The sequence below is a fragment of the Diuraphis noxia genome, unplaced genomic scaffold (assembly GCF_037042655.1).
Source record: "Diuraphis noxia isolate RWA-SAM2 unplaced genomic scaffold, SU_Dnox_SAM2 contig0005, whole genome shotgun sequence".
In the NCBI taxonomy this organism is placed as follows: Eukaryota; Metazoa; Arthropoda; class Insecta; order Hemiptera; family Aphididae; genus Diuraphis; species Diuraphis noxia.
The window spans coordinates 20723148-20737448 of record NW_028301715.1 but is presented as its reverse complement, the minus strand read 5'-3'; the positions used below and the strand labels follow the sequence as shown (position 1 = coordinate 20737448).

The 14301-nt window shown below is 26.1% G+C and overlaps 1 protein-coding gene across 3 annotated transcripts; it reads right to left on the bottom strand.

Moving 5' to 3' along the window:
- Nucleotides 1-2303: 2303 nt before the first annotated feature.
- On the bottom strand, nucleotides 2304-14301 carry IntS1 (integrator complex subunit 1). Of its 3 annotated transcripts, none has more exons than XM_089228277.1 (30): nucleotides 13976-14301; nucleotides 13595-13903; nucleotides 13130-13299; nucleotides 12541-12807; nucleotides 12144-12473; nucleotides 11894-12090; nucleotides 11631-11793; nucleotides 11319-11567; nucleotides 11147-11266; nucleotides 10793-11039; nucleotides 10141-10726; nucleotides 9881-10076; nucleotides 9261-9395; nucleotides 8906-9181; nucleotides 8633-8848; nucleotides 8379-8548; nucleotides 8081-8307; nucleotides 7881-7990; nucleotides 7559-7817; nucleotides 7280-7437; nucleotides 7065-7216; nucleotides 6750-6879; nucleotides 5254-5435; nucleotides 5051-5169; nucleotides 4823-4979; nucleotides 4572-4761; nucleotides 4357-4493; nucleotides 4139-4281; nucleotides 3793-4074; nucleotides 2304-2832 (listed from the first exon to the last, which is right to left on the bottom strand). In XM_089228277.1, the coding sequence occupies exons 2-30, from the start codon at nucleotides 13743-13745 to the stop codon at nucleotides 2717-2719; spliced, it is 5835 nt and encodes a 1944-aa protein (XP_089084403.1). In that variant the 5' UTR covers nucleotides 13746-13903; nucleotides 13976-14301; the 3' UTR covers nucleotides 2304-2716. The 3 variants fall into 3 exon arrangements, with proteins under 3 accessions (XP_089084403.1, XP_089084404.1, XP_089084402.1); XM_089228278.1 differs by having other exon boundaries at nucleotides 14014-14301; XM_089228276.1 differs by having other exon boundaries at nucleotides 13595-14301.

Sequence of the window (14301 nt, the reverse complement as noted above, 5' to 3'; positions counted from 1 at the left end):
GTTGTTTCATTACTATAAATACTATGAATCTATTATTTAAGTGTATAATGTTGGTGCAACATATTATATTAATTATTTTTTATTGTAATATTTAAGTTATATTTGTTAAAGAAAAACATAATACGCACCTAAATAATAATTATTTTTGAACATGTATTTATAATACCTATTCATCAATGGAAAATGCCATTCTATGTATTAGATTAAAAGTTAAATTCCTTAGTTTGTGATAAAGAATTTATTGATATTTAAGTATTATTTGTCATAATATATTACAGTTAAAGTATACATTTTTAATACATTTTAATAAAAAAACTATTGTTTAAAAGTCAACTAAGTCATATAAACTGTTTCTTTACCATTTTTCACTTATACCAATAAACATTATTTCTAGTAGGTTGTATCAAGTAATTGTTTAACTTCAAGCTGGATTACAATTTTTTTTCTGATGTAGTTTTAATATACTCCAGGTCTAAGAAAATAATAATTTTTTAATTTAACAATGAGGTATTGACTAATTAAAATAATCAATTTAAACAATTTTCATACTTTTTCTATAACATTATTATGACATAAAAATAACTCTAAGGGGCCATGTGTTGTGTTGTGATAAATATTATACTATTGAACTGGTTGCATAAAAATTATCCTAAATATTCAAATATTAATAAAATCTATAAATTGAAGTTACTTTGAAATTCCTCCAATTCTTGATATTAAATCTTGAATCTAGAAATTCGAACATAATATTTTTTATTTACAATTTAAAGAAGATGGTAAGAAAATATAATTATATTGAGCCTGAAAGACAATACTTTTTGTTTAATGTTATACTTATTAAATTGTAACACACATACTGTATTATTCATTATAAATTATGTGTCATAAAGTTACCTTATCCTATAACCCTTAAGTCAATTATGTTAATTTTTATTATTTTACTTTGACAATCAAAATTCATGTATTAATATTTTGAAATATATTATAATTTCTGTGTAAACACGTATAATAATTTTCTTATTTTTTTTTCTTGATTAATAACTTTTTAGCTATTTAATGTTGTTACTGCTTAAACTTAAAATATTGCAAAATTAATTATTACATTAATATTGTGTTATATCATTAATATTATCAAGTTGTAAACAATAAAAGTATGTATAGTAGTATAATATAAAATACATTTCAAATTGTAGAGCATCGATCAATAATATTAAAAAGTAGATATTAAATAGAATATCTAGATTAATAATATTATTTAGCCTTCCTTTATGAATAACTGTTTTCCTCTCATGTCTAATAATATGTTGTTTGTACATTTATTTTTATTTCATAGTTTCATTAGTTGAATGTCATATCAACCATTTATAGTATATTGTACTTAAAATGCGGCCTAGTTTTGATATTAGTTCATTTTTGTAGTATTGTAAGTAGACAATAAATATTAATAAAGATAACTATATCAAATGTTTTGTCATAAACTCCTGATTTATCACCAATTTAGAATTATATATTGTATTTAAAGCAAAATTGATGACATTTATTTGCATGTTACCTATCTTAAAATTTTTAAATGTAATCTAAATCAACATTTTTATCTGGATAATTATTATTTAGAATTAATTATAAGTGATTTGATATTTAACAAAAACTTAAACAAATTATTTATTAACTGCAACTAAAATAATCTTTAATTTTGATTGACCTTTAAAACAAGAAAAACTATCATATTTATAGGTATTATGGATTATTTCAATATTTGGTTTCTCACGACAATCAATTTTGTTACTTATTAAAAAAAAACAATTTATATGACGTATTAGTGTCAAACATTGTCTTATTATAACTGAGTACTGACATATATTATATTTAATAATTTAGCTGAATTATGGTTCACCCTATTTATCTTATTCCATATAATATAAAACAATACTAAATAAAAACAAAATAATGTACATTCCTAAAAACTTTTAATATTTTTGTAATGCATGATTCAATTTTCAAACTAAGGAACATTTAAGTTCAACATCAATGAATTGGTTGTCTTGATCAAGGTACAATTTAAACTTTTTGAATTGTTACTCAATAAAATAAAAAATTATAATATTATATAATTTATAAATTATTATAAAATACAAACTATTTTACACTCATAATAAGTGTATAAAAAACAAACTAATACAAAAACACCTGTTAATTGTGACTGTAAAAAACAAGTAGCGTGGAGGGATCTGTAACTCATACCGCTATTATACCATAAAAAAAGAACATGGTAAAATGTTATTCATATTAATCATCAAAGAAAGTAGATTAAAAATCTAATATTTAATATCACAAAATTGTACATTATATTACCATTATTATATAACATTGTCACAGCAAAAAAAAAAAATTATACATTGATAAGCTTCAGTGTATATAGTTATACAGATATTAAAATTTAAAATTCTTGATTGAGTTTAAAAATGTTTGATACTTAAATACCTTAACATGAATAAAATCTTACTGATCTCTTCCTTTAATGTAATTGTATTATCATTTTGAATTATTTTTGTTGTCTTTAACTTTCGTCCATTTGAAATATTAATTATAAAATTAATAGCCATGTTACTGTTTTATTATATATAATAAGATACATATTTTCTGATTACTTAATAAATTAAAACTTAAAAACATATTAAATCGAATGATAATATAATACACATTTCTTAACACAGATTTAATATCCAGACTGAAGATTCATTGTAGAAATTGTTTTTGTAATCATTGGGGTTGTGTTTAAACTTTTGTATATGCCAACTTTGAATGTTTCCAGCAACAGAGACAATGCCATTTCTAAAAATAGTTAAATAGTGAATGTAAATAATTTTGATAAAATAAAATATGTAAAGGGGATTTAGGAAGTACTCAACAAGCATCCCCACCATTTATTTCTTCAAAATATTTTTTAAATTTGTATATAATATATTTTTTAATTATCATATTTTTAAATTACTTCATCACTAAAGGATTGATGATGTATTGTAGAGAGAGAAACTTTTGTTTTTAAAATTTGAACCCTTATTTTCCACTAATTTACAATTAGTTAAATGAATAATAATGACATATCCAGATTAAAATTAAAATTAGTAGTTTTTGAGTTATTTAACGATAAACCCATAATAGGGGATTTTAAAAATATAGTGGTTATGGTGATGTAAGAATTTCAGAAATTAATATTTATAATTTGTAAAAATGTTCTAAATATAATAAAATACTAGATCTAATATTAAATTATTTATATGTTTGTAATATAGTTTTTAATGAATATTGTTCTTAGTTTAAATTTACATTTAAATAACTAAAAAACTATGTTTTTAATTATGATTTAAGTACACGGAAAAATTTATCCACTGAAAATGTAGGGCAAAAAACTGGGGTTAGGAAAACAGAGATTTGTAATGCCACAAGACAATATTTTAGTTTAAAAAATCTCAAGAATTTAAAAATATGGCCTTTAAGTTTATTTAATAATCCCAAACATTTTAATGAATACAATTATTATTAAATGAAAAGATGAGGATGGTGAACATACTAGGTTAGTCATCCCGTATAAACAATGTGATTGATTAATTTTAATCAATAATCATTATAAAATAAAAAAGGAGTTGTAGGTAGATAAGAAAATGTATAAAAGAAAAGGAATGTTTGTTTTAGCTTTAACTAAGATATAACATGCAAATAGCAAATACCAACCAAAAATTGATATGAAAAGAAACACTGAATAAATTATAATTATAGTTATAAATAATTTACCTCTAGACATTGATAATGAATCAATATGGTTCCTTATTGTGCTAGAAACTTCATCATCATCGGACAACAGTGCACTTAGTATTGCTGGTACCAACACAGAGTTTGTAGACAAGTTACTATTATTAAACTGTAAATAATGTAATAGTAGTCCAAGAGATGGTAAACGTAAATGTGAACTAGGATTCCTGATTAATGAGGTGACTTTATTTAAAAATGGCTCCAAAGCTCGATTACTACGATAGGCAGAACGTTCCATGTCGGATAATAAATTGGTTGCAGAATCTTAAAATAATTAATACACACAATTAGCAAATAATAATAAATAACAAACTGAGATTTAGATTACCAGAGTCTTTAAAACAACTAAAGAAATGATCGTATGGTAAATCATTTGATGTTTCATTTGGTGGTTGTAAGACAATCACTTGGTCGTTTTGACTAATTAGTAAATTCAGATTTCCAATAGTTTTGTACCTCTCAATAACATTGCTGGGAAGAAAACGATTCACAAAGTTACTTAAATAAAATGTGTTAAGTACTATATTTTAATAAAATAATATTTACCCAAACCACATGATATTCGATTTAATAAACACCATAGCATCTTGTGAATTTGCAGCGATATAGCTGTGCACCCGGTTACCAAATTTTGATAAAAGTGTATTAAATTCTTTTCTTGCAGCGCTCACATTTAAATTATTCTAAAATAAAAAATTTCAATTGATTTAAATCCAGAATAGTAAAGTTATATACTTCATAAAATTAATTAAAACAATTACACTGATGATGGTCAGGAAAATTCCCAAAAGTTTATGAAGAGCGTCTGTGTAAAATGGCAAATACACTGTTGGCTCTAAACTTTCTAATAAATCAAGAATATTATTAAGTAATAATAGATGACCAGATTTCATTGCTCTAAACTCGAGGTAACAACATCTACGTAATGGGGCTGATAATAGCTCAAATACCCTAGAATAAAAATGAATAAATACAGATTCAAGCCCAATTGAAACCAATTATAATTAATTACCTTAAAAATAAGAGTGGATGAGTTGTACATAACCGCTTGGCTAGTATTTCATAGTCATAAATTTTTTTATTCAATTCTTTGTCTCTTTTAATTTTAGTAGACACAATTGATGATACAACAGTGTGTGAAATTGAATCCAAAGCACATCCTTCACTTTCTGTCAAATAATAAATAAAAAATGTGATTTAAACATTATTGAATTAATCGTAAGCCGAGGTTGATATATACCTTTTATAATAATTGGATCCAAGAAACTATCCATATCATAATATTGTAATTTACTTATGATGTTTGGATCATTTGTGTACACGAGACTTAAAATCTGTTTAAATACTGCAATGTTCGTACTAAAAAAAATTGTAATAAGTTGATAAATCAGTGATAAAAATAAACTAAATATTAATAAAAATAATAATATACTTAATAATTACTTATTAATATATTTTATATAAATATTGTGGAAGATTTGGACACAGTCATTTTTAGCCAAACAGTTTTTCAATATCACTGATAACTTAGTTAGCATGAACGCAGATAATTCTGTCCAAGTTATATTTGGATCTTCGTGTTTTACTTTGCATTCTTCTATCATGTACAATAACAATGCAGTTAGCTACAAAATAAAATAAATACTATATTTTTATAATGAAAATAATGATAAAAAAAGCGGGTAAGTCGTGGATGTCGCTCTGCTGTACAGTAGGTTACAAGTGGGTTACTGTAATGGATGGAATTAATTATGAATCCAATGACTTTATATCATTGGATACGAAAAACGATTCTGAGCGGAGACGGTTTATCTGTCTAGGATATATTATAGATTATTAAACATTTTCGAATCTTAGATTTAAAAAGAATATTTTATATGAATTACTAGTTTAAAATAATTTGCGAATTTTCGTAATTTTTACGTATGTTATCCAAATTCAAATTTTAAATGCTTATAAAAAAAAATTGTGCCTATGTATTTTTAATATTTTTCAACTGCTATTGAAACAATATATTGGAAGCCTTGTATTAAATTTTGAAGCTTTTCTACCCAAAAACTAAACTTTTATCGATATTAATTTAAAAAAAACTAATAATGATCAAAAATCGCATATGCCTGAATAGTTCAACTTAAGACGAAAATTTTTTAAAATTGCATAGTGGATAGAATATACTTATATAAACATTTAGTAAAAATTTCATGTATTGATGGTAATTTGTTTTAAAGTGGCATCAAAAACCAAAATTGATTTTGTCGAAAATTGATTGTGTGTAAAATTTCCCGTTTTTCTTTTAATTTTTAGTTTGTTTATCCTGATTATTTAGAAAAATATTTTTTACTTTTGACACCCTAAAGTACCAACTAGATTTACTTTCTGATCGAACGAGGTACTGAAGTCAAAAATCGAAACACTTTTACTGCCCCAAAATGTGATGACAGACACACACACACAATAAAAAAAAATTAATTTAAAAAAAACACATCATGGTAAATTCAATACATTACTCGCTTCGCTCAGAATCTAAAATTACATGAATGTTTTTACTAATTTGTTAGCACTTAGAAAATATAAATTAAAAATATATTTTTTTTATCTTATTTAATTAAAATTAAACACCCAATATTACTAAAAATCAAAAATTAAAACTTAATCCTTAAAAACATTAAACATCTTTAATTTAAAATTACATAACAATTTAATTTTTTTAAATATTTAGCTCTATCTTCATTTAAATATATAAAAACTTAAATAATCAATTTAACAATTTTTAATATTTAAAAATATAGTTATCATTTATAAATATCTTGTTATATCAGTATAAATTATTAATTTATTCTTAACAAGTGGAGAAAATGCCAAATAGAACTACTAAATTTGATTTTATTATAAAAATTAAATAATTGTAGTTTAATAGTTTAAAAAAAAAATAGTTTTACCTGATTATTATTCAATAACATTAAATCTTCATTTGATCTACTCTTAGAAGCATTCATTTCTCTACCTTGCCATAATTTTGGATTTGTTGTAATAGCTGATATTAAATCAAGAACTGATGACGGTTCAAATCTAAAAAATAAATAAAAACAAATAATGAATACAAATTCAACAGTTATATAATGAGTGGCAATTAAAATATTTTTTATCTAGGTATACAATAGAAAATAGAAGGAAAAATGTATTGTTAATATTTCTATAATCGTTAATTTTAATATTATTATTAAAAATGAAACATGAATAAATTAGTAACTAACTTTTCAACATTGTTTAGCTGTAACAAAATATCTAAAACACATTCCAACGATGACCAATTCATGTGGTGATTAAGTAAAGTTAATAAGTATGGTCTGCATTTTCTTACAGAATTCCATTTCTCACTAGTTGTCTTTGAAAACAACATATTAACCTTAAAAAAAGGACAATTTTGAGTAATTTTAATAACTATATTTAAATTTTAATGATATGTTACCTGTTGATCAATTGTTAAATCAGATATTTTTAGTTCGATTTCTTTTGGTAGATCTACAAAAAGCGAACGTTTTTGTTCTTTAATTAAATTATCAACTTCCATCAATTCTGATTCTTTTGTTTTTTTCTTCTTTTGAGATGTCTTTTTATTTTTCTCCACTAAACCAAAATTAGACATTTTAACACCAAGGAATAAAGAAACTAAATGCAGTTTAGCTTAAAAGGAATTTTTAGAAAACAAAACATAATTTTCATAAAAAAAAAAAATAATACAACGAACCATATTTGTTTTTATAATTTAATACAATTGTGCGCAAGTTATTTTGTTTTTTCTTTAAATTCAATTGAACTAACATCAATTTAATAATAGACATCAATATTTTGTTGTAGCCACATTTCGTCATCAACAGTTTAAGTAAATGGCAAGTTATATTTTCATTAGCTACGACAGAACGCACAAAACCTTTACTTTTCAGCATATTTTTTAACATGGCTATCATAAACTTTTGAGCTAATGATTTTGCATCTTGAGATAAAGACTACAAATATAAAAAATTAGAACATAATACATAAAGAAATAATTATAAAATTGTTTAACATACTTGTAAAAAAGATAAAAATTCTTCACCCTCCATCTTAGAAGTAAAAAGATTTTTAATGATTAAATCAACATTTATATTCTTATGCTTATCAAATAAACTAATTGGTTTGTCTAAAACAATAAAATTATTAGTTTAAACTGTAAATTTATCATTATGATAATATTATTGAAAATCACTTATTTATTTACAAAATTATGTACCTTTTATTTGTAAGTTCAATCTATCAAATAATTGTACTTTTTCTTCTACTTCCATCATTGTTAATTCTTCATTTACAGTTAATACAGATGAGAATATTTGACCTCCCTGTGCTCCGCGTCTCTGCTGTACTTGAACAAGTTGAACCATATAAGCCTTATCCATGACAGCAGCTTTAATGGCTTCTGGATCAAGACACACAGCTTTGTCCAATATGTCCAATAGTTTGCTAAGTACAGTTTTAATTTACGTCTCAAAAGAATACTAAGTGTTTTTAAAAATTCTATAGTATCAACTTACCTCATTGATGCAACTGGTATCCCAAATGACTGAATAAATAATATTAATTGAGGCGGTTCAAGATCGGTCAATGCTTCTTCTACTAGCCTAGGAACCCTAGACCTAATCATACGCAGCTTAAGCCAATCAGGTATGAGTAATGCTTCTTCTGATGTATCAACCAAATAAGCCTGTAAAAAAAAAAAACATAATTTTTTTGTTGAATAAATAGTAAACAATATTTAAGCTATTATAAATAGTAAATTATGGTTTACTTTAGGCATTTGTTTTCTATCTGTTGGAAACCAAGCTTCTAACAAATTATCAAATTTCAATGAATCATGAATACACTGAGGGCCATAAGTCAACAGTATAATCATAGCATGTACAACCAGAATGTGTAAAGTGCATTCTTGACCACCTGGCCATGTCACAAGAATTTGATCTTGATTTTCTGACCAAGGATGATTTTGACGACAAGGTTCTCTAGCCTACGAACGACAATCAATTATATATAAAAATTTATACTTTAGTAAAAATAGACTCACCCTGCAAAAAAAAGTGTAAAATATGTTGACTAAAGAATTTAGAGCAATATTGAACACGGCAACTGTATCTGTTGATATAGGTAGGACTGCAGCCATAACTGTACTCCGTTCAACAATTAATTGAGCCATGTCAAGCACCATGTCAGTAAGCTGCTCATTAGTTAAACTATCCACCTTGTCCACATCAGTTGTCCGATCAGCCAAAAATGTTAAGTATGCAGTTATTAAGTGTGGATCATTTTCTACTTGACAAGCTTGTCTCAGAGCTATAACAATCTAAAAATATTTAAGTCAACAAATAATAGAAAAACACACATCATTCAGCTCAAAATTGAAAATAAATTATAACACTTACTTGAGACTTAAAAGCGGGAAAATTTGGAAGTTGTGGTAGACTTGTTAATAACCACGAAACATCAGTTTTTGATTCAATTACTTTATCAACATCAATCATTTTATCATCAGTTTCATTTAATAGTAATTTTAAGCCCTTTAAAAATTAAAATTCAATATTAATTTTGAGAGATTTAAGGAGAACAATTAAGGAAGAATTACGGAAAAAATAAGTTCATATCAACAATTTTATTCATAATCCTTGAAATGTAATAATTGTATAACAATATATAACAGAGGTGGCTAACCTTTTTTTGACCTAGCTCCAAATTTTTGCAATAAAAGGTTTGATAATTTTTCACGTGCCCAAAGTGTGTAAACACTAAAAAGAACATTTTAAATATAGCAATAATATAGTAAAACAATCAATTGTACATAATAGGAATATTATAACTTTTAAAATGTTTCTAATTTAGTTCTTTGAATTTTTACAAGCAAAATATTAAAAATAGCATAATGTTTCTCTATTTTAATTTTTCACGTGCCTTTAAAATTTGAAAAACATGCAACTTTTGGCAAGTGTGCCATGTGTTCGCCACCTCTGATACATAATGTTTCTTTTTAATCTGTATTTTTACTTACTAAAATAGCGTGTTGTCTACTTGTTGGAGAACTTAGGCGTCTCAAAAAATACTCCAAAACTTCACAACTTATTATTGGATCAGTTTCTGGATGCATTAACAGCTTTTTCAAATGATTCAGTAATTGATTAAATTTACCTTGCTGTCGACAACTTGGACTCAATAAAAACTCACATAAACACTGAACAGGTAAATGACTAAAAAAGTAACAATTCAATAACAAAAAAATTATAATTTTTAGCAATCATAAATTAAATTTACTTTAATGATCCTTCAGATGAATTTACTAAATCAGCCAGCCAAGGCATAGACTGTGAAGTTCCCTGGCGTTGAATGATGTCTAAAAGAAAATCAGGGTCTCTTGAACGGCACAACAAGTGGCCAATACGTAGGTTTGTATTCATAACTCTTAGTTGTTCTAATACAGACGATGGTGGACGCCTAGGTGGACCAATAGGATCCATACCCATAAGTTGACTTAACAGTAAACTCGTCTGTTCAGTTATTGTGACTTTTGTAGAAGCTGCAGCCAAATAAGATTCAAATTCAAGTATTTTTTGTTTTTCAACTGATTGCAACTGAAGATCTTCCAGGAATGTGGGGAATGAAAAATTATTTGTAATACACATCTCAATAAATATTCTTAACATTGGATATTTTCGGCAGGCTAGAGTTCCAAAAACTAATGGTATGTGAGCGCAATATATCAACATTATTAACCATGTTTTCCAATACAAATTTGATATGGCTAATTGTGGAGGTGTATATCCTAATGGTAACTCAATTTTATCAGGATGATGATATGCACATGAATTCAATAATATTTCAAATAATTCACATTTGTCAGCTAAAAATAGTATGGTTAGTTAATATAGTCAAATTGTGTTTAAAACATATATCTATAGACTTTTACCTCTAATGGTATTAAAATTCTGAAACACTTGTAGTGAAGCAGCACGTTTTACTAATTGATCTACCAACTCCAAGGCGTCTGGTGAGTTCAAAGGATGTTCTTTTGATAATCCAATCATAAGTATTGTTATAACTGTACCTTGTAGCAATGGTACTTCAGTAGCGATTCTAAACATTGTTGTTCTATCTTGTTCAGGAGGCCAACTTTCTAATTTATAATACTGTTCAGATGGCTCCATTAACAATATCTAAAATCACAAATAAAACTTATCATTATCCTTAAAAAAAAAAAATAATCCAATAAACGCAAAAATAGTAAATAAAAAACTGTATTGATGATAAATAAAATATATACTTTGTGTAATGCATGAACAAAATCAGTAGGAGAAGGCCGATAAGTTCTTAATACACTTTCTTGGAGCCACACGACGCCATCTTTTTGAATTTTTGATATAACTTGTTGCATTTTTTCAAACTAAAAAAACAACTAGTTATTTCTATTACAAAATATTGACTTATTTTTTTACCTGTACAACATCTTTTCGTTCTGAACGCATATATGGGTACACAGTTAGAAATATGCACAATGTTAAAAGATCTATAATTCCAGCAAAAACTCTATCCTTAACCTCAGGGGTTTGATTTAATGGCTCTTTGGCACCTATAAGACCTTGACAAAAAGTCAAAAAGTTGAAATCAGACCGAACTTGGCGCGATATTTCTCTAAGAAGTCCACGTAATGGCCTTAAATAATCATCTCGTAATATCAATAATTCCTAGTTATAAATTAAAATTATTGGTACATCAGAATAATTCTTAAATAATTTAAAAATTCAAACTTGAAAAATGTCAGCTAAAAGTAGTGCACTCTGATCTGGTTCAGCTTTGAAAATAACTTGAAAAATTGCCATATTACTTGTATTTCGTGAGGTAGACAATTCATTATAAACTACATTTTTTAATACAACTGGCAAATTAGATGAATTTATTGAAATTAGCTCTCTAAAAAAAATAATATTAAGTGATATTATTGTTAAATGTTTGACTAAAATTCTAGTGATTTAAAATTTATGCGTTTGTAAAAAAAATTTAATTTTCTTACTTGATACATGATACGTAAAAGTTACCCATTGCTTTTGTTTTTAATCTCATTTTAACAATAGTTGAAATAACATCAAAGTCTCTTTGAGTACGTGAAGTACAGTTAACACAGACAGCTAAAAGTAATTCTTGGGCTGGCCGGACGAGTTTGGCATTTTGTAACCAAACTTCCAATTTACCAGCAACCATAACTCGAATCTAAAATTTTAATTTTAATTATTCATTAAATGATATTAATTGTAACAACTAACCTCTAAAATTCCAGCAGCAACTGATAATAATTTTAATAAATTTCTGGATATTCCCTCAGTTGATTGTCTTCTAATTAAATATTCTTTGGCAACGTCTAAAATAATATTTTCAATTACTGATTGATTTGCTCCATATCTTGGCACAACAGAAACTTCATAAGTTTCTGGTGAAAATATTGCTGTTTCTGTTGAACTCATTGTATCCAAAAAATCCAAAGGAATAAAAGGCGAAGGACGTGTATTGAGGCTAACTCTTATGTTTTCAACAAAATATCGGCATTCTTCATTATCTACCCACAAACGTTCACCCATCGAGTCTTCTACAAAAACCTTAAAATAGATAAATGATGATGTTATTTACAAAAATGGTTTAATTATATTTTAAATAAGTACTTACCTTGACAAATGCTTCTGGCCAAATTGATAATTTATCGTGTGATAATACTAATAAATTAACAGAAGTAACTGCAGCTATTATGTTATATTGTCGCTGTTTGGTTGAAGCAACTGAATGACATGTAAGAATGGAGCACAAAGCATTTATAATTTCTTCATTATGAAACAATGTAGGAAATTGGCGAGCAGCAATTAATAAACTCCAAAATAAATCTGGTTTTAATCGCTGTGTATGCATGGTTTTAAAAGCACCAAAAAGTAATCCGATCTAAAATTGAATAACTAATAATTAAGCAAGTTTTATAATTTAATACAGTATTTTATTTAAAAGGTAATAACCATAATCATAAAAAAAAACATAATAATGGGATTTTAAAACTTTTATTGTAAATTTTACTTGCACACATAACAAATAGAATATAGGATAAAGTATTTAAAATTTGTAAATTATCTTCACAGTAACTAAATTATTTAATTAATTAAAATATATAGTATGAATTAATGAACTCTATTTTTAGGTAAAAATTAAACTAATTAAATATATCAAGTCATGTATTGTTAGAAAAATAATTTTATTTTTATATACTTACAGCTTTTAGATTTTCTTGATTTTGAATAGAATAACTTAATGATTCAATCAAGTCAATGGAATCAACTTCAATACACATCTGTTCCCAAGCAAATGAACTATGACTAGAGCCTGCATGTTTAGGCTTTTTACTAGGTATTGAAGACATGGGAGGTCCAGTTCGTTTTCTATCTAAATTTAAAATGGTGAAAACATAGTATTAAATGTTATAATTTATGCATAATTATAGAACATATCATTAGTAATACAAATTAATTAATTAACTTGGCAAAATAATAAGTTTTTTGTTTTCTATGGACAAGCACAATAATTACTGTCAATTGCGGTGTTCTACACATAAATATAGAAACCAAAAATATTAAGGTGCTTTATTTATTTAAACAAATACTTATATCAATAACCATGTTTCATCTGGTGACTGATTTTCATCAGTGTCATACATCAAGACAATCAAAAAAAAAATTACCAGATAAAGTTGATTCCATTAGTTTTCTATGTAATAAAATATTACTTCCACGTTTCTCTTGTGGATTTTGTTCGGCACGACTATTTTTAGAACCCAATGCCACCAAATCTCCAGGCAGGTATGCATTTTTCGATTTCCCTCCACGACTCATCTTAGATGAATATTTGCAAACTACTTCAATTTGAATGGCCGAATAAAATATGATTCAACGATTGTGATTTGTAAGAATGCGATAAGGGTCACATTGATGTACACCACAACCCCAGCGGCCCAGCGGTGTAGAAACTCAATTAAGTAATGCAAATAACTCTGTTAGATTAAAAGTATGAATTAAACATTTTACTGTGAAAGTAATGTAAATTATAGCCTGGTAGGTTGTACCCTGGAGAAGGTCCGAGGTCCTTATCAACCTAACTTACACTTCACTGGTCAATTGCGCATGAATTATGAATGCTTAAAAGTATTTACCAATTAACTAATCAGTAAATAGCCATTTAGGTACACCGGTGATACACTAAACACCAAAGTTAAAACTACTATAAGTAAAATATACTAAATAGTAAATACTAATGTAGTAATGTCTCAAAAAGTGCTTAAAAATGCCATGGCGGCATGGCCCATGACGATTGGCGACACGGCTTGCTATGGAAGTATGGAACAATAATCAAAACACATACATAAGTGATAACACTGACGCCTGAAGAGTA

What these genes read in the sequence shown, in the direction of transcription:
- IntS1 (XM_089228276.1), bottom strand. Translation starts at nt 13,745, where the DNA reads ATGAGTCGTGGAGGGAAATCGAAAAATGCATACCTGCCTGGAGATTTG. An exon ending in TTCCCGCTTTTAAGTCTCAA is followed by an intron (nt 9,182 to 9,260) that starts GTAAGTGTTATA and finishes AAATATTTTTAG; the next exon opens with ATTGTTATAGCTCTGAGACA. An exon ending in TGTTATTGAATAATAATCAG is followed by an intron (nt 5,436 to 6,749) that starts GTAAAACTATTT and finishes TTTATTTTGTAG; the next exon opens with CTAACTGCATTGTTATTGTA.